Source organism: Sander vitreus, chromosome 15, assembly GCF_031162955.1.
Source record: "Sander vitreus isolate 19-12246 chromosome 15, sanVit1, whole genome shotgun sequence".
Taxonomy (NCBI): domain Eukaryota; kingdom Metazoa; phylum Chordata; class Actinopteri; order Perciformes; family Percidae; genus Sander; species Sander vitreus.
The window spans coordinates 25,741,831-25,767,958 of NC_135869.1; the positions used below are offsets into that span (position 1 = coordinate 25,741,831).

The following is a 26,128-nucleotide window of genomic DNA, read 5'->3' on the forward strand; positions in this document are numbered from 1 at the left end:
TTGTGAATGACGTAATGAGCGTAAAACAAGATGGCGGCGACTAATGCATCTATCGGTTTGAGCTAGTTTATCGCCATAGAGGTCTGCCTCTCTTGAGGCTCTAGTGTTCTCTTACGGTTGGTCCCGGAAATAACAATCTTTTCGATCAGATAAGGGGGTTGTAGGCGTTGCTGAACGCCACCGAATACCCTTCGGGTGCTGTTTGTTTCCCCCTGCTAACCTCCGGTGACAGCCGGGAAGCCGAGGTGCTAACAGACAGGATGGATACCGGAGAGTACATCTCCACCATGGAGAACATGGACCCGACTTTAGCGGAATTAGGGGACGAATTCACCTTAGGGGACATCGACGGTGAGTGTCACTGCTAACACTGTTAAGTGGTTTTGTTTTCTTAAGTGTTTTTGGCCTGTTTCCTCTCAGGTTGAGAGCTCTAGCTACGAGATGCTCATGCTGCTGAGCGGAAAGAGCTAAGACGGTCTGTTTATGATTCTTACGAAGGCTGCACAACACACAAAGTTTATTATTCAAAGTATTGTCGGTACAGCTGTTGTTAAAAGTGAGGTTGAGAATGATTAGTTAGCCATTAACTGTTAACGTTACATGAATGATGTATGTGTCTGTTGTTTACTTGAGTCAGTTAGATTTATTCCGAACACACACATCACATTGCAAATATAATATATCATTTATATATCATTTTGCAAATTATGACTTTTGGAAGCTTGCATGTGACATATGCTATGTGACATAGCTTCAATTGAAATGCAATTGAGTGAAGTTTCGGGCAGTTATATTTTCCATGAAGCAAATGAGAGGTGTCATTCATCAGGAATCTGTGTATGTGGGCAGTGAAAGGAGGCACAAGAGTGTGACTTGCTCATCAAGCTGGGACTGTTTTTTTTTTTTTTTTTTTACTGTGAGCCAAGGGTCATAAGATGAACCATTGAGATTTTAAAAATTCTTTAGACTTCAAAACTTCCATGTCCAAGATTTAAGCTTTTGCTTGAATTTCTTCAGCATCTTTTCCAAGCTTATTCAGCAGTTGTTCATTGGACAACATCTCAAGGTTCAAGGTTCTTTATTTGTCATGTGCACGACAATAACAGAAGTAGTCGGTGGCAATGAAAACCTTAGGCCTCACATCTCTCTGAAGACAGTAATGTAGGCAGGCATTCAGTGAACAAACAGCATCCCTGCTCTCTTATCAAAACAAGTTTCTCCCATTTGGCAGATATTGAAAGGACAGGGCTTTTGGTGAAACGCTGGCTAGTGCAGAGTCACCAGATTTCCACTAGGGTGGAATTTTACTGAATGCCAAGTCACCAGACCGTGTGGGTGTGTCAGACAGTGTCTACTGGCCATGGTGGACAGTGGCTTTATGATACTACTTAACAAGATGAATCAAACAATAATGGCCAACATTGATGATACTGCACACGGGCTTTGGTGTCTGGTGTTAATTCTCTTTTCAAAGGGGGCCCTTGGACAAAGTAGGCAGACAGTAGCCCCCCCCCCCCGGCCACAGTTATGTAATCCCACTTAATCATTGTGTGAAAAGACAGGAATGTACAGATTGGGAGAGAGAGAAATGACAACTGAGGGTTGACGGATTAATTCACAGGCAAGCTGCAACAAAGACAGCCCAGACTTAGGCCAGCAGCTAATCGATCAATTACATTGTCCCATCAGACAGAGCAGCCAATTGCAGAAGAATTGACCCCCTGTTACAGAAACCGTAGGCCCCATGTCCCTAATGATGTGCTAGAGAATTTTTGCTTTAATTAAACATTTAAAATCTAAGCTAGACAGTGATGGGTCCCATTGCTGGTTGACCTCCAAAGTTATTAACTTTATTCTTCAGATGAGCCATACGTGCGTTTCATTGAGTGTAAGGTCTTAGAGGCCCCTGTAAGGGCTCATGTAATTGACCCTACATTCTTCCTCTTCCAATTATTCTCTTAGCAACTGCAGCTCTGGTTATGTAACCTATTTTTCTTTGCGCCTAACAGCCTAGGAAACTGTTCCCCTTTGATAGATTTACCCTTTGTGTAGGCTTGTCTAAAGCTCTGAGGTCTCAGAGCTGCTTTGTTCTGTCTGTCATCAGCAGTCTGCCCCCCCATGGAGATGTACAAGTGAATGGTCTAATGTGTCTGCCTACGTTATGTGTGCATGTACAGTATTTGTGACATGTGAAAGACTGGCTGGTGAAAGCTCGTGAGCAAGTAATGTTCCTGTGGCGTTCTGAAACTGTCTCAATCAGGGCTGTTGGTTAAAGGATGATTCTGCATATTTTCAACCTGAACCTTTTTATTGTTCTAGTTTTGTCATTATGATTATCAGTAACTAACGATTATCTTCATTAATCTATTATATCTATGATATTAATTGATTCATTTTTTTGGTCTATAAAATGTCAGAAAATGGTGAAAAATGTTGATCAGTGTTTTCCTAAGCCCAAGATGAGGTCCTCAAATGTCTCGTTTTTTCCACAGCTCAAAGATGTTCAGTTTACTGTCATTGAAGAGTGAAGAAACTAGAAAATATTCACATTTAAGAAGCTGGAATCAGAGAAATAGTTGTTGATTCATTAACCAATTAACTTATTGATTAATCTTTAATCTTTAAACTCTAGAGCCAGACCGATATATCGGTGGGCCGATATTATCGGCAGATATTAGGCATTTTCCAAACTATCGGTATCGGCATTTGTAATGGCCGATAAATTGATATTTCAAAATAAATAAAAAACGGACGAAACACCCTTCAACTATGTTCTGAGCGTTGGCGTTGCGTAGTTTGTCCACCAGAGGACGTTCTGCAACCTCCCTGTTGGCAACTCTCTGATTTTTTTGTTGTTGTTGTTATTGATTTTGTTCAAAGGACTTTAAGTTTCATATCTTAAGTTTTTTTATTTATCAGAACTTTAATATATTTTGATGTTCCTCTTTTCTGTTGTGACAATTAAACAACAAGTTTTTATATTCAAACTGCATTATCATCTTATTTTTAGTGAGGACTCATAAATAACAACAAATAACTAATGTTAGGGAAATCTGTTAATGTTTCTTGACGCGTTTCTGGATTTGTTTTTTTAAATATATATCGGCCAATATATCGGAATATCAGATTTTTAAATCACCAAATATTTGTATCGATATCGGCCATAAAAATTCCTTATCAGTTCGGGCTCTATATAACTCCAATCATTTATGTTCAGAATTTAGGAAATACTGTCAGTGTTTATGACCCTCTAGTACTGCTAACATCTCAGTGTCAACAGAACTCATTAGTACTATCCGAGGAATTACCATCCTTGCTTTGCCTGTTGGCATTTGGTCACTTTTTTGAGTCACGAAAATATATATATATACGCAGATGACAACACCTTTTACACTATATTGAAATGCAACATGTGATGAGAGACGGGTGACAGGAAGTTGGTTGCTGTTGCTTACAAAGATGAGAACCTAGGTGTTGTAAGTTTTAATTCTTCTAGCTTCATTCATCTATTCTGGTGTTCTAGCCCTTTAGTGTTGTGTTGAATTTAGATTGAAATAAAAGATGACAAAATTGTTTGATTGTGTCAGCTGTAACGTCATTAGAATTAAGCAGAGCTGTTTAGATCTCTTGGCTGTGTCATAGCCAGTGTCTCTGACTCTCAGTGCTAATGTTCATCTGTACAAAACATTTTCCCACTCAAAGCTATTATGAACGGTCTCTTCAGTGGGGCTGTGCTTACTGATGTCATGTCACAGTCGATGAATGTGGTTTGTTGGGTTGTCTGGTCTCACTCTGCTGTACAGTAAGACTTAAAGGCCGTTTTATGCTTCTGCGTCGAATCGACGGTGTACCCCCGCAGACCCCTCTGCGTCTACGCCGGACCCTACGCCGTAGCCTGACGTGCACCTCTCGAATAATGTAACTACACGTTGCTCGGCCGTGGCTCCCCCGACTCGTTTCCTGGTTCTCCTTCTCCATAAACAACATGAAATCAAGGAGAGGGTTAACTTTTCCTGCTCCAGATTTCCCACCGTGGTCAGAAAGCACAGGAGGAGACACTTTGTTTCTCTCACTATGACTCTAGAGCCGCTACTCGCTCCGATGCTAATCACGTCACTTTCTCACTTCTCCCTCGCTCACACACTCCCCACACGCACGCACACACACACACACACACACACACATGCCGGCTCGACGCACACACCAGCGCACAAGTATAAACTTCAGGCCACTTATGTAGGCTACGGCGAAAGCTTTGCGTGGAGCCTCCGCAGAACCATGAAACGGCCTTCAGTTCAAAGCTAAAGGCTGTTCTGTTTATTGACACTTCATTGACCCTGATGGCTGAACCCATATGCACTATGAGTGATATAGATCAGCCAGGGTAGCTTCCACCACAGGGGGACTCTGTAAAGCAGTTGTCAAAAGTCTTCAAGTTCCAAAGTCCTGTGGGACCATGAAAAACATGGTGTTTTTCACAGTAGTGGACCACAGGCTTGTGTTCTTTGGACTTCAAAGTGAACAAGAGCTATTAAAGTGCTCATATTATGCTTTTTGGCTTTTTCCCTTTCCTTTATTGTGTTATATATCTTTTTTGTGCATGTTATAGGTTTACAAAGTGAAAAAGCCCAAAGTCCCCCCCAAAGGGACTTACCATCTCCAACAGAAAACACTGTTCACAAACTGCTCCAAACAGCTCTATTGTAGTCCAGCCTTTACTTCAGAGACAAACGTGGTCACTTTGGAACACACGTTATAATGCTCGCCTAGCTGCTAGCATGGCACGACCTCATTATATTGTGAATTCAATTTAGAAACTATATACTCTGTATTATTAAAATAAACAGACGGAAATGTTTGTATTTTCACATTGGTTCAAAAATTCCCGTTTTTTATAACTGAGGTTAGATTCCATATTAAAGGTGGCCTGTGGAGTTTTCTTGTAAACAAACATGTTATTTCCCATTCAGTGTTTCTCACCGAAACGCATTTTGTGTATCCTTGAGGTAGAGCTGGGCGATATGGAGAAAATCAAATATCATGATATTTTTGACCAAATACCTTGATATTGATACTGCAACAATATTGTAGTGTTGACTATTGGTGCTTTCACAAAATATTTACACAATGAGATTTTTGATCAATAATCATCAGTAATGTTGATATAATGACTAAGTGAGTAAAGGCAAATAATAGAACAGTTACAACAGTCTGGTAAGTTCAGAAAATGACATCACTTTACTGTAATGCAGCCTTCAAAACCAGGAAAAGACAACACTTGCCATATTACGATATCCAAAATCTAAGACGATATCTAGTCTCATATCACGATATCGATATAATATCAATATATTGCCCAGCTCTACCTTGAGGTCTAACAAACGTGTTGAATGCATTTCCCTCATCATAAAAAAACATTTGCAAAAGCTGATAACAGTTTTACCCTTTGCCTAATAAACTGGCAACTGAGTGTGTATTATCATATATATTGTAGGGCTGGGCAATGTACTGTTTATATATATATATATATATTTTCCATATTGTTTCTATCGCAATGCTGTCGAAAAACCAGCGGCCAAACTGCGTTACAGCAAAATGTACATCATTTGGATGCTTTACGTTCTGATCCTTGCACGTTATGTTCATGTATTTCACACAGGAGTATACAAAAATAGGCTTTAGCATGTGGTTATTTCATATAGACTATTTATTTATTTATTTATTTATTTATGTATGTATTGAATTACCAGAAAACATGCTATGCCGTGATATTTATAACATCAACGAGATTTAAAATGACCTATATCGGGATAGAAGATTTTGGCCATATCGCCCAGCCCTAATATATTGTATTATATTATGATCATATTGCAGAACATATAGTGATAGTATTAATCAGTCAAAATTCTTTTATTTTTTGGGCTTTTCTGCCTTTTATTTGACAGGACAGCTAGGTGAGAAAGGGGAGGGGGGGGGAGACATGCAGGAAATCGTCACAGGTCGGATTCAAACCCTGGACCTCTGCATCGAGGCATCGAGGCATGAACCTCCAAGTATATGTGCGCCTGCTCTACCCACTGACCCAACCCGGCCACATCGGTCAAAATTCTTATTAACTGTTAATTGTTAACATCCATAAGTGCCATCCACCCATCCATCAGGTTTCTCAGTGCTGTCGTATTCTTTATTTAAGTTCTTTTTAACCCTGCTGCTATTAGCTTTCGGGGCCATCAGTAAGATTACTACACACCTTTTCAAGGCCATCTGTTGGCCTTTTGCTTCCAGTAAAATGTGTTCACTGGTTTATAACCAGAACAGTAGCTTCTTTCTGTGTGTGCATGTGGCCAATTCAGGGCCAGATAAGTAGTTAGTCTTATCTGTAAGCCGTTAACAGCATTCACCCTACGTTGAGTTTCAATCAAAGAGTTTTTTTCTCAAGGACACTTGGGAAAGAAATTTAGATTATTATCTCCTGGTACTGTAACTGTGATATCTTGAGTGTAGCCAAGGCCTGAGCTTTAAAGTAGTTAAGTAATTGTCATTGAATAGAAATTAGATAATGTTGCAATTTTGATCTTGCCTGGAAATCCAGACCCAAATCCGAAAAATTAAGGGTCTGGCATTGAGTAATGAAACTGGCCCAACTCGAGGGGCGGCACCAAGCGTCCATTTGAAAATCTCACTGCACGCAATTGGATAACACTACGACCAATCACAACAATACACGGGGTGACGTATCCAGAGCCCCATACACTTAGCTACCGGCGGAGCTAACTTATAGATTCAACTGTCGTCATCTGTTTAGCTCGCCTCTGGCCCGCCTATATCAGATACACCGATGTGATTGGTGCAGCTCAGCTACAACGTCATAGTTAATGAGCATCATTACTGAATGCCAGAGTGACTCGCTGAGCTAATTCTAATTGTGCTCTGGCGAGAACTCTGGATTTCCAGGGTCATTTTGATCTGCAGGTTTCACCACATCATTCGCATTCTGGATACTGAGTGATACTGTAAATTTAAAGTAAAAAAAATCATCTTTTTTTACTAAAATTGTATTTCTTAGTATTGTTAAGGTGTTGACATATACCTCACACGCTGTATTAAGTCTATTTTCATGTTTTCTATCATTGAATGAATGTCGGAGCTGTCCCAAACATATTTAGATATTTTTGAACATTTTTGATTTCTTAATCAAAGCCAGACTTGATGTAATGTCCATTCTGTGTCTCCATCTCCTCAGAGATGCTGCAGTTTGTCAGCAATCAGGACTTCCCAGACTTGTTTGAAGACCAGATGACCACAGCGGGCTCTGTACAGAGTGGCAGCGCCAGCACCGCTCCCCGAGCTGCCGTTCAAACCCCTCAAACTCCCCAGACTCCCAAGACACCAGCCCCTGTCGTCTACCAGAGCCCCACCGTTCTCCTCGCCCCCTCCCAGACACTGTCTCCCCAGTCTCTGCCCCTCACCCCTCCCCTCACTCCTGCACAGACCCCCTCCCCCACGACTGTCTTGTCAGTGCAGCAGCAGGTGACCCGCAGCCCTCCGCTCCTCCAGCCCCGGCCTCAGGTGGTCCAGCCCATCCAGCCTCAGCCCCAACAGACTGCCCAGTCCACCATCCAGGTACCAACTATCACCACTTTCACACTCCAATCCTCTGTTTGACATGGGGAACCACCAGGGCCACACGGAATCCAATTTTCTCGCAGAATCTTCCGCAGATTTTAAACTCAGAACGTTAACCCTTCTCTACCCCAAGCAGAAAAACAGACCGCTAAATTCAGCATATTTTCATTCTGGATCACTGCTGAAAACTGTCCAAAAAAAATAATAATTGCAGATTCCGTTTGGGTCTGATAATAACTCACTTTTTACTCATCAGTTTTATACACTGTTATGTAGTGTGTTGAAAGCTATATGCAGGATTTCCCCTGCACTGAGAATAACTATGCGGCTGCCTCTGTCAAATTTCGTCCCTCCTCTAGCTCTTGACGAAGCTAGAGATGTTCCAATACCGATACCATTTTCGGAAAAGCCTCCGATACTGCCTAAAATCCTGATATCAGTATCGGAAATTACTGGAGTTTATCCACCGATCCGATCTTTGTTTCTTTTTGTTCATGTTTCACAAAAAGTTTAACCTGAGCCAGGCCGTACAACAAAGATAGAAATCATATCACATCCATACAGGGATAGTAGCATACAGCTGTTAAATCATGGTAAAATATATCACACACCGGTATCGGATCAGTACTCTGTATCGGCCGATACGCAAGTATCGGAATCGGTATCGGGAAGTATTTCTTGGACCATTTCTAGACAAAACTCTGGCGGGTGTCTTCATGGGAAACACAAACGCACGTTGGTTTCTGTCATTTGTAACTGCAATTTTGGTATAATGCCGACGTGGCGGCGCTGCATCGTAACCAGAACAGCGCACCGGGAAATGCGCTGCTAAAACTGCCAAAGAGGACCTAAAAGAGCCATCTGTTTTGGGGGGGGACCACAGCAAAGCGGGAGCACCACAGTGTTTCCACTGGTAACGTCTTTGCCACAACAGCCAAAAAAACCCCAAAGAAAACAAAACAAAGAAAGCAGATGAGGTCATTAGTCTCCTTTTACCTGCCGTTTGATTTTAATATAGTTTATAGCCAGCTGGCCTTTATAAACACGTTGCAAACAGCAGTCGGCCTTTATGAACGCTGCTCTATGCACCTGCCCATGTGTTCCTGAAAGCATTGTTGTACTGCAGCTAAAACGCCAGTGTGTGTCTGCTCACACCAGTGAAATGTAAGGATTTTCTAACCACTTTTGTGAATACAAAAGCTCAAATAGACATCTGTAGAACATGCTATTAGTTTATTACAATACATCATGACTGCCACAAGTTCTGATAAAATTTAGGAAGTAAAATAATCAAAAATGTATTATTAAAAAATAAGGATAGGGCTGTCTTGTAAAAGTGTGTGTGAGAGGGGATTAAATTCTTTTTTACATTAATTTTTTAAATGCTTAAAAAACTAGAGGAGATCTACCTTTTGTGTGAATAATATTTTACCAGGAGATCAAATTTCTTTTGCAAGATAGATCAGTATTTGTGGTCATATTCTCAGTCTAAAAAATAGCTTAACAAAGTAATATCATATACTTCAGTAAACTTTAGGAACAAATATTACTGGGACCACTACAGAAAATTACAGATACATGTTTACTATCCAGGGATTTATTATAGATTTTAGAAAATGATTAGGTTAGATTATAGAACATGACTATCTATGTAACAATTTGGCCACAATTTAGCACATTGACCAAACACGGTCCGGCCATATACTAGGTTTCAACCTAGTCTTGTTTCCCTACAGCAGGAATTTTTCAGCCGGAATCCTGATATTTCATGGCTGTTCAGACAGGTGAATATTGTTTCTTTTGCATCCAAGCACGTCACAATTTCTTAAAGAGGTTTCCTAAATGAACATAACACCCCATCAGTGTAATTTTTTCCCCAGCTTTACAGATATGGCTCGTAGTTCGCAAGGAGGAGAATTGGGGGGGCAGGGGAAACAGTGCAGACATCTGATTATTACAGGCAGTTAAATTAAAAGTACTGAGATTTTACCTAAATAATCTCCTAAAATACATTGCTTGTAAAAAGTGTTTGCATGAGCCAGTTGAAGGTACGGTACACTTTATCAGGATGGTACCACCTCTGTCTTATTTTGAGCCAAGAAAAACTCTGTATTCAAGGTTTCGCTGTTTTAAGTTTTAGATCTCTGTGTGGGTCTGAAAGAGCTTTGTAAGTGCTGCAGGGATGGATGAGTGCTGTAGTTTGGTGTCAGGCTGCTTTCAAGGCGCCTGCCTCTCCAGCTGTGATTTCATTGTCAGTTGTGGAGACGGTGTGGATTCATTTTGTGTTATTGTGCCATCCATAATAAAAAAGCTTTTTGCTGACCGGAGAAAAAAATCAGAGTACTCACAGACAGTAAAATATAATATCCAGCTCAGCATCCCTACAAACAGCAATGCACGTCTCAGCAAACTGTAAGTCAGCCTGACGGATATAGTTTATTGTCTTGAGGGAAATATACCTTTGTCCCAATACGGTGCATCAAAAAAAGACAGATGAACTGTCTTTTATGTTGCATCAAACTTTCATAATCTCTCGGGGGTGGGGGAAACACATGTTGAGATAAAACTGAGTTTGTTTTACTTAAATGCAGATGCACGCCCAGGGGATCCCCATGCAGACCCAGAGCTTCCCGGTCCACACCCTGGTTCAGACCCACAGCCAGGCGGCCCTGCCCATCCAGACCCAGGCGGCCCAAACTGTGATGATCGCCTCCAACGGCGGACAGTCGCGTTTCATCCAGAGCCCTGTCATCTGCCACCAGAGCCATGCTCCTGGCTTCCAAGGTGAGTAAAGAGAGGAATAGGAGAGTGTTCTGTATGAAGTAGTTTTTACAAAGTGGTCGGATACAGATTAAAGTTATCAGACAGTACATTAAGTTGTCTTTTAGGTTACATGCTGCTGCAATAATATGGTTTACTTTAAGGATCTGCAGTGTATTTTGAATATGACCGACAAATCACGCATCATCTTGTCTCCCAGTCCTCCAACCGCAGATGCAGAGCATTATGACATCACCACAGCTCCAACCAATGACCATACAGCACCAGCGTGTTCTGACCCCAACCTGTCAGACCATCCAGACTCTCTCAGCGCCCACCACAGTCCACACTATGCAACAACAGATGCAGCAAGTACCTGTGAGTAAACCTCACTGTTGTTAGCAGGGTTAGAAAATTAGTCAAAATGGTAGTAGCTGATATCAGGTAATAAAAGATCAATATTTCAACAAACCTTAAGCCCTAATTACTGGAAAAGATCATACACAAATTCTTTTGTTTCACGATGTTTGGTGTAGATGCAAAGAGGAGTTGAGGCCTGATCTGAGTACCAATGTTTTGATCTTTTTAAACTGCTTGTAAGCAAACACAAAAGCCTCACATTGACATTCTTTCTATCAGGTTCTGGTCCAGCAGCCTCAGATTCTGAAGACAGATTCACTGGTTCTTACAACGCTCAAACCAGACGGCACGCAAGTCCTGTCTACCATGCAGAGCCCCGCAGGGATCACCACCTTGACAACGCCCATCCAGAACACAGCTCTGCAAGTACCGGTATGCAGCTAGCATTATATATTTTCCATTACTATTTGGTTGTTACCGATGGTCACAAGTTTGGCCCCGCGCTGAAAACTAATGTACTGCTACTGATTGGCATCCCCCAGACGCTGATGAGCGGCAACATCCTGACCACCGTCCCTGTCATGATGGGAGGAGGAGACAAGCTGCCAATCAAGCAGCTACAGCCGGGCTCCTCTCACTGCTCAAACGGAGCCAGATCAAGCATGGAGCAAGGCCCGATGATGGGAGGAATGGTAGGCCCGGGGGGAGTGGTGAAGGAGGGCGAGAGGAGGACGACTCACAACATCATCGAGAAGAGGTATCGGTCCTCCATCAACGACAAGATCGTGGAGCTCAGAGACCTCGTCATGGGCAATGACGCCAAGGTTAGTGACTTTAAAACTGGGACAAGATCTTTTTTTCGGGCATTTTAGGCCTTTATTTCCACAGGACAGATGAAGACATGAAAGGGGAGAGAGAGGGGGGAATGACATGCAGCAAAGGGCCGCAGGTCAGAATGGAACCCGCGGCCGCTGCGTCAAGGAGTAAACCTCTATATATGTGCGCCTGCTCTACCAACTGAGCTAACCCGGCCACAGACAGTAAAGACCATTTTGAATTTGGAATTGTTTCAGTGTTTAAATTGGAGCTTGTTAAAAAGTTGTATCCTGGGCGCCCAGGTAACTCAGCTGGTAGAGCGCGCGCCCATATATAGAGGTTTTCTCCTTGACGCAGTGGGCCCAGGTTCGACTCCGACCTGCGGCGCTTTGCTGCATGTCATTCCCCCTCTCTCCCCTTTCATGTCTTCAACTGTCCTGTCAAATAAAGGCCTAAAAATATCCCAAAAAAGAATCTTTAAAAAAAAAGGTTGAATCCTCACATGTCCTTCCTCATGTCTTTTCTTTCCCAGATACACAAGTCAGGAGTGCTCAGGAAGGCCATTGACTACATCAAGTACCTGCAACAGGTCAACCACAAACTACGGCAGGAAAACATGGCCCTTAAGATGGGCAACCAGAAGAACAGTAAGTGTTTTACTAAAAGCATTACTAAGTTAGTTATAAGCAGAGCGTGATCTGTAACAACTTTCATTGAGTCTCTCTCTCTCTCTCTCTCTCTCTCTCTCTCTCTCTCTCTATCTCAGAGACAGTGATTCTGTCTGAAGACGTGGAGCTTAAAGAGGAAATAGTGATGATGTCACCTCCAGCCTCGGACTCTGGTTCTGGTTCCCCTCAGCAGTTCTCTCCTTACTGTGTGGACTCAGAGCCAGGCAGCCCCTTGATGGATCACGATCAGGTAACACACCTTCATTTTTAGTAGTAGTAGTAGTAGTAGTAGTAGTAGTAGTAGTAGTAGTTAGACTGGGTAAGCCCAGCCCGATTGCCGGCGATTTGATTTCGCCCTGCAGCTCAGGCTGGAAATTTGTACATTTTCCTATCCTGCTTCCGTTACAAATCTGCGGGGACCAATCACAAACTAGCTTATCTACCTGGCGCGCTATTGGCGGGTTTAACACGATGATGATAGAGAAGCGACCAAGCAGCTTTTTGTTTACATTCAACATGACGGCCACCGAAGCGCAGCAACCCGTTGATGTCGCTGTCGCTGCTACGTCACCCGGATCGTTGGTCTGATTGGTTGAAGGACTATCCAATTGCGTACAGAGTCATTTGAACTATGCCCGTCGATCACGCCTCTTGTGCAGTAGAAAATACAGACTCCCCAGACTAATGTTGCTTGGTCTGGTGATAGCCAGACTAAGTAGTAGTAGTAGTAGTAGTTAATCGATAGTAGCCTTACTGCTCCTTACTCCTCTTGCTTCACAGTAAGTGTTTTTTATTGTGAAGATTGCTCAGAAGGTGCTGACATACATTTTATCACTAAGGGTAGTGTCTGCTAAATTCATGTTGGATACAAATGTATCTGTAATGACATTTAGAAATAATTCTTATCTTATTTATTACCTCCACCAACGAGGTCATGTGTTTGGCTCAGTTTGTTTGTCTGTCAGCAGGATTACAGAAAAACTACCTGCCCAGACTGTCATGAAACGTGGTGCAAGGGTGTAGCATGAGCCAAGGAAGAACCCATAACATTTTGGAGCAGATCCGAATCACGGGGCAGATACGCAAATGATTAATCTCTTTCATTGACATTGCGAGATAGGACATTTGTGTTGCGTTCGTGTGCTGTCTGAATAATCAAAAAAAAATCACACTGCGTTAACATTGGGTAACAGTGCACGCCTTGGCTGAGGTCTGCGGCGGATTCTTTCTGTAGCTCTCGCTATCTCTCAAATTAAGATTCAAATTCAAACGGACTTAAATGATGATGTAAGTTTAATATCTGACAAGGATTGTGGATGAAGTATAATTATTCATCATTATGAACCTGTTCTCTTTCACCGTCTCGCAGATGAAGAGTGAGCCAGATTCTCCCTCCTCGGTTGGAGTGATGGATGGTTCTCGACTGCTTCTCTGCGCCCTGACCTTCTTCTGCCTGTCCCTAAACCCTCTGCCATCTTTGTTGGGCTCTGATGCCTCAGTGAACCCCGGCCTCTCTGTGGGCCACGGGCCAACTAGAACGCTCGTCTGGTTCCCAACTCACACGCAGGACTTTGGTGAGCAGGGCTGACTCCTCTGTTGATCAGGGTTCATGGCACAAGCTGAGAGTGGCGCAGTAACGTATTTTAAAATGCGTAATGACCTTACCGCATGTTTTCTTCTCTTCTCACCCACCAGCATCCTGGCTGCGGTGCCTGTTGCCGTGGGTGATGGTGTGGGTGCTGAGCGGTGTGGGAGCGGTGTGGGGCTGTGTCAGGGTGCTCTACCTGTGGGAGCCCGTCACACCCCTTCACTCGCCAAAATCGGTGTCCTTCTGGAGGCATCGCAAACAAGCCGACCTGCATCTCAAAAGGGTGAGTACAGATCCGCCCTGGGATGGCAAGGAAGTCTTAAACAAGCCAAGAAAACAACAGAAATATAATTGCCAGTTATTTGATAGATTAATTAATCGTTAATAAAGTCATTTTTCATGCACAAATGGCAGAAAATGCTGTTTTCAGTCTCTCAAATATGGAGATTTCCCGCTTCCTGTTTTATATCATATTAAACTGAATATCTTTGGGTTTGGGACAAAGACATTTAAAGACATCACTTTGTGATGGACATTTTTCAATATTTTCTGACATTTTATAGACCAAACAATGACCAGTCCATCTAGAGAATTGGCAGATTAATCAATACTGAAAATGATTCTGAATACTGATTAGCTTGCTATTTTTCCTGTCTCCTCTCGCCTGCAGGGAGATTACACGGCAGCAATGGCCAGTTTAGAAACCTGCCTGTCCGTCTTGACCAGAGCTCTTCCCTCAACCAGTCTGGAACTGGTCTGCTCGCTGTCCTGGAATCTGATTCGCTACGTCTTGCATCGTCCAACTCCTCTGGGTTGGCTGGTTCGTCAGGTTGGGGGAAAGCATGAGGGGGAGGAGGCAAGGACTAGTGCGAAAGACGCTGCGCTGGTTTACCACCGGCTGAGCCAGCTGCATCTCACAGGTGAGTGTTAAGAACAAAGTGGGCTAATGCTTTACACAAACAGGCAGGACAGGTGCACAAGGGTTACATAATTGACTCCACAACCATATTACAATAATTACAACAAATCAGTATTGCACCGTACTTTCACTTTGAAATGCTTTGAAGATTTGAACACTGTGACACAGTTTCTCTCTCTGTCTGTAGAAAAGCTGCCTCAGCGCAGCAGCCTGTGGGCCTTGTCTGTGTCTCTGAGCGCTGTCAACCTCAGCGAGAGCGCCCGAAGCAAGATGGCCCCTGCCCAGCTCACCCAGATCTACGTCACCGCAGCAACAGCCCTGCGCATTCTGCTGGGCCACCACCTCTCCTGTCTGCCTGTAAGTCTCTTACATGGTCCTGTTTATCTCGATATCATTTTAATGATGTCTGATTTGCTTTGGATGAGTTTTCTTTCCATCATCAGCATCTTTTCTTCTGTGTCTTATCTCCCAGGGTTATCTGTTGAGTTGTGCAGAGAGTGTGGCCAACCAATCAGAGACCAAGCCGATCCCTGACTGCCTGCGCTGGCTCTTCACCCCACTGGGTAGGCAGTTCTTCCTGAGTTGCGATTGGTCGTTGAAGTCAGAGAGCAGCGACGGGGTGTACACTTCTCAGAGAGACCCAGGTATGGCCTACATACAGGAGTTGGCCCATTCTCTATACTCTTTTATGTCTTCCTTCCTTTTTTGTCCTTTCTTTCTGTCATCTTTTCTTTCTCATTTTAACTCCAAAACAATCACAACACTTCACAGTTCTGAAATAATTGAAAAATAAATTGAAAAAAAAGACCCTCAATTTCACACCTTCAATGACAGAAAAGAAAAACTCCCAATCATATTGCTTTCTATAAAAGGAAATATAACATGCAAGTTGAGCTATATACCTCGAAAGAATATTGAGGTTCTTTAGTGGTTCTGGGCATTTCAGATGCTTAAACCTACATTGTGTAAGAATTTCTCCCATCTAGGGTTGACATTGTATATAACAACCAACTGAATATTAGTTTCTATCTCTTCCTCCTACGGTGGCCGAACCCAAAATTAGCTCCTAGTATCTCCATCGTTTTACACGCAGCTGTTCTAGCCACTCCAATATTAACTTTGGTCTTGTCGCGTTGTCGTTTTAATTCTCTTTTTCACTTCCCTGGCGAGTAATCTCCCCCTGGCATTCGTCACGGTGCCAATAGGTGTAAGAGGGTGAAATGCGGAGGTATGTCCCTCATGGGCTAATGTATTTTAAAGATGGAGGTGCTACATGACTGCCACCATTTGAGCATTTGAGATTCTGAATGTCAGATTCTACGAGAATACTTTGATTAGTTGGTGGAAGTAATTACACATGAATGAGTACATATTTGTGAAAGAACAAAGGGGCTTTTGCTAAGAATCAACTCAAAAAATGACACAATGTAGGCTTAAAAAAACAAATTAACTTGTAAATGTTTAATAGCTATTTACTGAATGTATGAATTGATTGTTTTGCATAGCATTCGTCTTTTCCGTATCTACAGTATGAATGCAAATATGTACTGTTTATTTGGTATTAAAGAAAAAAATGTCTTTTAAAGATGTTTTGTGCTGTGATTTAACTGTCCCTCTCTGTTTCTCCCAGCTGACCCCATTGCCCAGCTGCACCGCTGTTTCTGCAGGAAGCTTTTGGAGAGAGCCGTTCACACCCTCATCCAGCCGCAGAGCGACTCAGAAGCTGGCAAACGCAAGAACGCCTCTGGGTAAGGCAGGGCTACCAGCAGTGTTTTTGACCGTGTGATGTGAATTGGTGATTTACCCTGGATCTGTTCTTTTCTTCTGGTCTGTATCTCTTTCAGGGAGTTTTCCAGTGCCCTTGAGTTCCTCCAGTTGTTGAACAGCTGTACAGAGGACTCTCCTTCCCCTCTTCCTGCCTTCTCGACTCCTCCCAGTCACACCACCACCCCAGGTATGAATAGCACGAACAGAACAACCCTGCCCAATCACAGTCAAGCATGAATCACATCGAATGTTTGCGTGTGGATGAGATTTTTTTTCTTTCTTCTCTATTTATGATTAACCAGATAGCCATCAGAGTTATTACTGTCAACATGAATGGATTTTCTTTGCTCCATTTGCAGCACACTGAAAACCAATCTGGCTTTTGGGATTAACGTTTTATTGGATTATCACGGATAACACTTGCAGTTATTGATTTGTGGTAATAAATGACTTGCAATGGATATGAACACATTGATAATCTGCTCAGGCGATGTTAATTAACCACATCCTTAATCAATTATTATTTTCACACTGAGACTTTCTGCATCTTACATCATCACACCCTTTTAATACCGCAGGAGACTCTATCATTTGACAATTAAAGCTTGACAAGAAAAAGGTTTTCATGGCCACAAAAAAAGTCTGTTCAGGCTCTTCAGACTGGAGCTAATTTGTCCCTCTTGTTGTTTTTTATTCCTACATGATTTCCCCTCTCTTCTTCCTGCCAGTGGGAGACCCAGTGAGTCGTTGGTGGGCTTTGGTCCTGAAGGCTGCCGTGCATTGGCTGCAGGGCGATGATGTCGCAGTGAGGTCACTGTTGGCAGAGGCAGAGCGGATGCCGAGGGCTCTGCACACTCTTGAGTAAGCGAAGTACAACTTGTTTCAGTAGGTCTAAGTATGACAAAACCCAAGCTCCCACACAATACAGAAACTAGAATAAACGCGGTGAAGGTGATTTTTCCATTCAAGTTTAAGTTGGTGGACGTTACAGGAATCTTTCAAGCTGTAAATATCCCAAAAGTTTAAGATCATCTTGATTCAGAGACCTGGAAGTCCTAACAGGATCATCTGTAAACCTTGTCTAACCCGTGTAGATTCCAAACATCTAAGATTAAACTGAAGGATGTTAATAAAGACAATCACACATTCACTCTCTGTTGCAGCCACCCTCTGCCCAAAGCTGTGCTGCATCTTTGCAAAGCAGTTCAGATGAGTCTGTCCCCTCTGAAGGGAGAAGGGGCGGTAGCCTGCCTGTCCCACAGCGACAGAGCCAGCAGCTACCTGCGCTCCAGCATCTCGGTGCCCGTCGCCCAGACTGGGAACTGGCTGAACAAGGTAGTGTACAAATAATCACAGCACTCGCAGCACTCCAAACACTGGCACTATCATCTTCTTAAGATCTTCTCTGGGTTTGTGGTTAGAGCGCTTGTTATGTAATTTTGTCTGCGTTCTTGCACACACACATTATACAGACGGCAAAAACCAGTCTTCTGCTATCAGGATTCGCTAAAGTTGATATTTTAGGTAATCATGCATACACACTGCATGCTCAGTTGGGGTCAGGCTGCCGTGGGGCTGTGCGTGTGTGTGTGCGCAGTGTGGGTGGCAGGAGGTGGCTGTGGTGCATTGTAGTTGCATTGCATGATCCTGAAGCCGAGTGCAATGTGTCTGCAGTGCAATACAGAGGCCTCCCCAATCTGCACGCACCTGCTACACACCCCACCGCTTCACATTAGACAGCACCGCATATAATGTTTACATTATAGGCATGCATGTTGGACGAGACGCGCTGGTTATGACGCGGGGCTGGTTGTTGTTGGTGGGTTGTGGTTGTAAAGGCGTCTTTGAGTCACACTTTGGGTCACATTCATCCCTTTAAATAATGCATGTATGAAATAATGCATCTTATGTAGCGCTGCAAAGGTTAATCGATTAGTTGTCAACTATGAAATGATTCGCCAACTAAACTATTAATCGCTTTGAGTAATTTTTTTAGGAAAAAAAGTCTAAATTCTCTGATTCCAGCTTCTTAAATGTGAATATGTTCTAGTTTCTTCACTCCTCTGTGACAGTAAGCTGAATATCTTTGAGACAAAACAAGACATTTGAGGACGTCATCTTGGGCTTTGGGAAACACTGATCGGCACTTTTCACCCTATTCTGACATTTTATACACAATACAAAGAACTAATCGATTAATCGACAAAATGAATGAAATAATCTAATTTTATGTTAAAATGCACCAAACAGCACTTCTTTTGCTGATCTTTTGTCTTTTTTCTCTTCCCAGGGGGTGGAGCTCCTGATCTGTGACCTTCTGCTGACGTTGAGGACCAGTTTATGGCAGCGGGGAGGCAGCAGTAACGGAGAGCCTGGCCCGGCCCCTGGATCCCAGTTGGCTGGTTTCCAGAGGGACCTCAGCGCGCTCAGAAAGCTCACACAGTGCTACAGACAGGCGCAACACAAGGTACGTCCGTGACCAGATCAAGTCGGATATGTTCAGGAATCAGCAAAAGGTTACAGTCACCGGAGTTTAGAACTGTTTATACTGTACATTATATTTTAGACATTGTTTATTACACGGCCTTGTTGAATACTAAATTCCGAATGGTCAATCACGACATTCTGTTATTCCTGTATAACAGACCATTGCTAAGTATAAGTCAGCAGATCACAAAGGGAGAGACAGGGTGGAGGAAACAGAGATCGCTAACAGCGCTAATGGGAACAATGCAAACAGAGCAGTGAGGGGGGTGACCAGGCTTTTGTCGGAGAGCGGTGCTTTTCAGAGGTAAAGTTAACCATCCCTACCAGGACTCAGGCGTTTCCAGCGGTAACCTCTGTATACGCTGCCTCCACAGCGCTGTGGAGGAGGGTCTGGCTAGTCCACACAGCAACTCAGATTGGACAGATAGTCTAGCTAGCTGTCTGGATTGACCCTGCAGAGATCTGAGGAGCAGTTCACCATAGTCCTCAGAAATCCACCGGAGTTTAGAATTCAAACACAAAGAAAGAGGAAGGTGTGGCTGGGTAAGCTCAGTTTGTAGAGCAGGCGCACAGATATGGAGGTGTATACCTCGAAGCAGAAGGTCCAGGGTTCGAGTCCGACCTGAGACGATTTCCTGCATGTCATCCCCCCCTCTCTCTCCCCTTTCATATATATCTGTTCTTTCCATTAAAGGCTGAAATGCCCCAAAAAAGGACAAACAGGAAGGTAACGGACATCCGGCCAAAAAGATTGACATCCTGTTAGTGGAACGTTGTGGATATAGACTATAAGCGGGATTCGGGATGAATAAAGTATCTATCTATCTATCTATAATGTAGAGCGAGCCGGTCATTGTAGTTAATCAGAACCCCTTTGTGTCGAGGTCTTGCATCAGCCTACATGATCCCTTAAGGTGTCCAAAGCTGCGAGAAGCTAGCCTCGTGAGACCGTCCTGAGCTCGCGAGCTCCCTGGTTAGCTCCAATCAGCTAACCAGTATTTTCGCCCCTTCCCAAAAGTTCTCCAATGGAAAACAAGTGTAGGATGAGATGGAGAAACAACATTAAAGCCTACGTTTGGGTTGTTTTCCTGAAATGTCGGGGACATTTTTGAGAGAAGCTTAGATGGAAAATCCTTTGCTGTAGCAGTAATGATAAACAAGAGCCAGGGAATTCTAGATAAACTGCCAGGGATGTATCATTCTGACCTGGACCATACTGTGTTTCCCTGTATATATCTACTGGTTAATCTTGCCAAGTTGCAAAGTCTTTGATTCATTTATTGTTCATGTAGCTCTTTAAATCTCAATATGAACAAATGCCCAGAACAAGATATAAAATTAGTAATTAAATTGGCTTTCATCGTCGCTCTAGCTTTCAGCCAAAGAAAACAAATAATCTATTTATTAAGATACAACATTGAAAAGCAGGCAACTCTCCAGATTTGTAAAGCTGTAACAAGCAACGTACTAAAAGTAATAATACCCACAATATGTTGCAGGCACGTTATGTGAACAAAAACGCCGCGCTGCTCTGATAGTAAGCCCAGAAATCCGCCGCGACCCGCTAATCTTGTTTGTGATAATACTCCATTTACTGGATCAGCCTCGGAAATCAAGTTCTCTCCAGCTCTAACCAGCTGCAGAAATCTCGACGCGTTTTGTTAGATTTGAATGGAGTAGTCATTACTGTAGCCAGAGGGTCTCTAACAACAACTGCTTTCACAGCGGTTGGTGATCATTTATGTTTTGACGTGTGCGAGACTCGAAGAACCACATGAACTGCATCATTTTCCGAGGGTTCTGTTGTGAGACCACTGACTGAGAAATATGTACTCATGGTTCTGTGAGGCGCTTTGCAAGAGAGGCAGAATATTTCTTGTGGATTATCCCTGGTAGTGTGCTGTATGTGGGGTGAAATCACGATGTGTAGGATGAATGTTGTTCTCCAAACAACGGCCTATAAACACGTGATGACGACAATGATTGCGTCTCTGATGTGCGTGTGTTGTTCTTCCTGCAGGTGTTTCTCCATGAGACCACAGTGAGGCTGATGGCCGGAGCCAGTCCCACAAGGACACACCAGCTGCTGGAGCACAACCTCCGACGCAGGACACACAACTCTTACACGGCCGGTAAGCGGGAATGAAACTAAATTAAAAAAACATTGATTCGAGTACAGACTGTTACGGAAAAAAAATTGGAGCAGCACTACTCATTTCACATACGGGAAGAATGTTCGGGAGACTTCGATGAATTACACAGGAGCATTTAATGGAGGAGAATTTAGGATTACACAGTACAGCGTGGTGCCATCCCAACTTCTGAAGTTCCTGTCTTTCTGAAGGCTGACAGATATTGCCCGCGCCCAAATTTCTCAGCACAGACTAAATGTGTTACGTGTTTACTTTCTCTATGGCTTTGGCAGGGTGAGCAGCGCTGTCCTATCATACAGGTGCTATGTCTCCCGTCATCTATGGAGGCACAAAGTTGAAGTATTCCTCTGCCCGGAAAGGTTATGAGGTTATGTTGGACACTGGCCTAAATGACACCTGGGTACCATTGTCTCAATTTACCTAGCGTGAGTTCATAAGCTGGAAATTCCACAACGAAGACGTCTGTCACAGAATCGTATCCACACGCACAAACTGAGTGGAAGTTCACTTGAGTGCCAGCTCAGGATCAGTCCCCCTGTGGTTGTTCTTAATCTGAACTGTTATTATTATTATTATTATTCACACACGCAATGGACACTAACCTGGCACTTTTCTTTCTTTTTTTTCCTCCCCCCTGCTGCTGTCAGAAGGTGAGTGTGTCCTGGGTGAGAGGGAGAGGGCTCATGCCATCCTCCTGGCCTGCCGCCACCTGCCCATGCCCCTGCTAACCCCGCCCGGGCATCGCACCCGCCTGCTGGCCGAGGCCAAGCGCACCCTGGAGCGGGTGGGGGACCGTCGGTCCCTGCAGGACTGTCAGCAGATCCTGCTGCGCCTCAGCGGGGGCACGACCATCGCTGCCTCCTGAACACACACACACACACACACACACACACACACACACACACACACAGATTAGGGCTACTCACAATGAACTCTGTAATTTGCTACATACATACAAAGATGTAAGCCAGTCTACTCATCCACAACCTCAAACCACAATTTGATCAAGGGCCATGATTATAAAGACTTTTCTTCAAACTGCTACACTTTTCTCACACACAGACAGCTGATTTTGTTACTGTCACCGTTCCCACACCTGCAGCTGAAACACTCACAGGCCTCACATTTGCTTCTTTTGATGCTTAGTTTCATTGTGGCAGCACAATCATTCCACCTTCTGGTCATTAATGGTACCATGCTAGGCTCGCTGCCTCATTTTTAACAATGCTACACAATGAGCAAAATCAGGTTTAACAGGGCCCAAAGGGAAAAGGGAACATTCTCTAATAGCTGTTTAAATGAATGCAGTGCAGCAGTGCATTGATTAGCTGTAGGCTACCAAGCTGTACAATCATTATTGGCACACGGCAGTGTGAGTGCTACTTAACTGCGCAACGTCTCATTAAATTTGCAAGCTTCAATTTAAAGGGCGTCAGAGTGTAGGATACAGACTAGATAGACTAGCTTGCTTTTAACCATACAGTGCTGAGTAGTGTCCCTTCTTATCTACCTCATACACAGTACAATGCCAGCACTGTACTGTGGAGCAAAGTAGGATACTTAAGCACCCCGTCAGTTATCCTGAATTTGAATTAACTGATCATTTGATGCTTCAGTCCAATGCAGTCATTTAGTCATTCTAATAAAACCTTGCTGAGCTGCTTTACTTAAGACTTTAGGGTGCATCCCTAAAGTACTTTAGGGATTTGACTTGCTGTCGCAGAAACGGCAAGAATGACAGCTACAGCTGACGAGATTGTTTGTTTGATTTGCGGAATATCTAAATAACGGGGAAGCAGCCAATAATGGGCCGATAAGTTTGAAAATGCCTACCTACACACACACTCACACAGATCCATATACATATTCATTAGATACAAACTCACAATGTGATTGTATATAGGTTGTACATAGACAGATGAACAGAAGTAGATTAAATAGGAAGTCCTCACTTCTGCTTGAGAGGAGACATGCATCCAAGAAAAGCACGGCAACGTGTCAAAGTTGGCTCGTAATGGTTTCCTGTCAGAGTCCGGATCTGATGTTCTGACGCTCTGACCAGGAGAGCAAGGTCAGTCGCCTCACCCTGCGAGTGTGTGTTACTCCATCCAAAAGATCTTTTTTATTATCAAACACTCAATGCTGTGGCTTTGCAAGGTGGCTTCCAGGGCTGCAACTAACGATTATTTCCATTGTCGATTAATCGATTAGTTGTTTGGTCTATAAAATGTCTTGTTTTGTCCACAACTCAAATATTTGGTTTACTGTCACAGAGGAGTGAAGAAACTAGAACATTTTCACATTTAAAAAGCTGGAATCAGAGAATTTCGACTATTATAGAAAATAGTTGTCGATTAATGTAATAGTTGACGATTAATCGATTTATCTTTGCTGTGGCTGTAAAAATTCACTGCGTCTTTACAGCAGCAAAAAACATTTATAAAAGTTGCTGCTGTTCATCCTCTAAAGCCAGCATTCAAACATACAGGCAGCGAGTGTCAGATACTCCAAACATATTGGGCGGCAGTAACGCTTTAAAGTGCTCATATTATGCTTTTTGACTTTTCCCCTTTCCTTTATTGTGTTATATATCTTTTTTTGTGCATGTTATAGGTTTACAAAGTGAAAAAGCCCAAAGTCCCCCCCCAAAGGGACTTACCATCTCCAACAGAAAACACTGTTCACAAACTGCTCCAAACAGCTCTATTGTAGTCCAGCCTTTACTTCAGAGACAAACGTGGTCACTTTGGAACACACGTTATAATGCTCGCCTAGCTGCTAGCATGGCACGCCCTCATACTCTGCTTCTGACTGGCTAGTAGTCCTTACCTAGCTACTGAGCATGTGCGACTCCCAACAAAGATGGAACAGAAATGCGATGCCTTACTTTGTAGCTAAAACAGAGAGCTCAACACACAGGGTGAAAAGAGGAGCTGCAGCAATGTGCAGTACAAAAATATGGTGTTTTCTGAAAATTAAACCATGTAAACCTATTCTGGTACAACCTCTAAACACAATTATGAACCTGAAAATGAGCATAATATGAGCACTTTAAGATATACTGGATCTAAGTGAAAATGGGCTGAGCAGTGATAAAAGTGATGAATGGTATTTCTTGGAAGTGATGTCCACCTATGATGTAAAGCTCTCAAGCAAATTGGCCTTGATGTAATGTAAAGGATTATTTTATTATGTTTTCATCATACTTTGTATTTGAAATGATGGAGGAGTTGTTTCTATGTGAAATCTTTGTCCGATTTGCTTTTTATTTGTAATTGTTTGACTTCCACATGAGACAGCCCTTCTGTCATTCCGTTTCTGTGCCCTGGTTTTCTTATTTAATGTTTATGTAATAATATAAATGCTTTTAAGTGGGGGGAAAGGGAACCGTTTTGCAGTTATGTTATTGTTTTACATCGATAAAAGCCGTCTATAGGGTCAGAAACTGTCGGAAACAGAATCTCTGATACTAATATTTTATCTAAGCCCCCATTAACAATTAGCCTGATATTTTCTTTACTGTTTTTAAAATAGAGACAAACACACCTGTATGTTTCTAGAAATGTCCAAAACTCTGTCGTCCAGGTCAACCCAAGGTGTAACTTATTATCAGTTTAGATTATCTTTCCTTGCTGGTAAAAGTGTGCAAAGAAGAAGAAGAAAGCAATTTTCAACTAGCCATTTGCAGGCTGGAGTTTTTACTGTCATAATTATGTTACACTTGTTTGTTTTTTTTTTTGTTTTTTTTTGTCTTTGTCCTTGATGTGTTTTGATTTCTGTGTTCATTTCGGCGTTTCGTTTTCTATTAAAACAACACATGACAGCGGCTGGTACGTGTGATCTCTCAGCGGTAAAAGTATCATACCGGTCGTTAGGGCTGTGTATTGGCAAGAATCTGGCGATACGATACGTATCAGGATACATGGGTCACGATTCAGTATATTGCAATATATTTCAATACTGTGCGTAAGGCGATATATTGGGAAGTATAATTTTAGAAAAACTAATATTTAAAGGCATACTATGTAACTTTCCCTCTTACAGGATGTCTCATTGAACTACAGCCGCGCGGCTGTAGTTCAATGAGACAACCTGTAGGGGGACCGAAGAGGGAAAAGTTAAATAGTATGCCTTTTAAAAAAAGACATGATGTGCATAAAAGTCAAAGAAGTTTTGGTAAACAATTCAGTACACAGAAAATCAAACTGCCAGTTTGGGATTGTGGTTCACAGGTTCTTAGTGAGCTAATGTTTATATGCTAAAGTAGGCCAAAGTTCAGCCATAGCTACATTGTTAGCTTCTAGCAAAAAGTCAGGCACTGCTAGACACTGTTAGGCACTGTTAGGCCAGGACACTAGTGGTGTGTCTCAGCATAGCCATCTAGCGGTAGGGGGTTTAAACACAACATAAACGTGAACCTTTTGCACATAAACTAAAAAGTTTTTTTTCGATATTGTTTTTTTATGATTTTGTGATTATTTTTATATTTTCTGAACATACAGAACAGAACAGACAAATACAACTGAACAAGACCAACAACCCTCTCCCACCCCCCACCCTCTGCAATCTCGAGAACACAAAAACAAACAAATAAACAAAACAAGAACAGAAATCACACCTTGCCTAGTCACTCTCCTCTACTTCTTGTGATGCTGAGGTCATTAAGTCTGATATTTGTGCTGCTGCACCTTTCCACAGGTCTATAGTGGATGATTTGGCTTTGTTAATCCTTGCTGTAGAGAGCTCCAGCATAACTATGTCCAGAAAATACGCCAACCGCTGTTTTATACAAAGCGAGTGGGGAAGGGGGGGTGCAGCGTTGAGCTATCATTTTCTTGGTTGCAGTTGATCCGGCTAACCAGATTTTCCTCTGTCTCCCAAGCAGGTGTAATTTAGAGTCGTTTTATTCCAGAACTCATGCACCTGTTCACACTCCCAGACCATATGCAGGAAAGTTCCAGTGTGTTCAGGTTGACAGAACGTG

The 26,128-nt window shown here is 42.9% G+C and overlaps 1 protein-coding gene across 4 annotated transcripts; it reads left to right on the plus strand.

Moving 5' to 3' along the window:
• srebf2 (sterol regulatory element binding transcription factor 2) lies at positions 1 to 24,967 on the plus strand. Of its 4 annotated transcripts, none has more exons than XM_078268748.1 (21): positions 1 to 351; positions 7,244 to 7,623; positions 9,363 to 9,410; positions 10,218 to 10,410; positions 10,607 to 10,764; positions 11,026 to 11,178; positions 11,289 to 11,570; positions 12,095 to 12,209; positions 12,329 to 12,480; positions 13,600 to 13,804; positions 13,926 to 14,101; positions 14,489 to 14,738; positions 14,925 to 15,094; positions 15,210 to 15,381; positions 16,368 to 16,485; positions 16,582 to 16,691; positions 17,233 to 17,365; positions 17,668 to 17,839; positions 18,795 to 18,971; positions 21,012 to 21,123; positions 21,795 to 24,967. In XM_078268748.1, exons 1-21 carry the CDS (start codon positions 261 to 263, stop codon positions 22,007 to 22,009), a joined length of 3,582 nt encoding a protein of 1,193 aa, XP_078124874.1. In that variant the 5' UTR covers positions 1 to 260; the 3' UTR covers positions 22,010 to 24,967. The 4 variants fall into 4 exon arrangements, with proteins under 4 accessions (XP_078124874.1, XP_078124872.1, XP_078124873.1 ...); XM_078268746.1 differs by having other exon boundaries at positions 2 to 351; positions 21,792 to 24,967; XM_078268747.1 differs by having other exon boundaries at positions 2 to 351; positions 9,366 to 9,410; positions 21,792 to 24,967.
• The last annotated feature ends 1,161 nt before the right edge of the window (positions 24,968 to 26,128 follow it).

Bases quoted from the DNA above. Each gene is read 5' to 3' on its own strand.
- srebf2 (XM_078268746.1), top strand. From the start codon at position 261: ATGGATACCGGAGAGTACATCTCCACCATGGAGAACATGGACCCGACT. The intron at 13,805-13,925 runs GTGAGCAGGGCT...CTCACCCACCAG, and splicing joins AACTCACACGCAGGACTTTG to CATCCTGGCTGCGGTGCCTG. The intron at 15,382-16,367 runs GTATGGCCTACA...TGTTTCTCCCAG, and splicing joins CACTTCTCAGAGAGACCCAG to CTGACCCCATTGCCCAGCTG.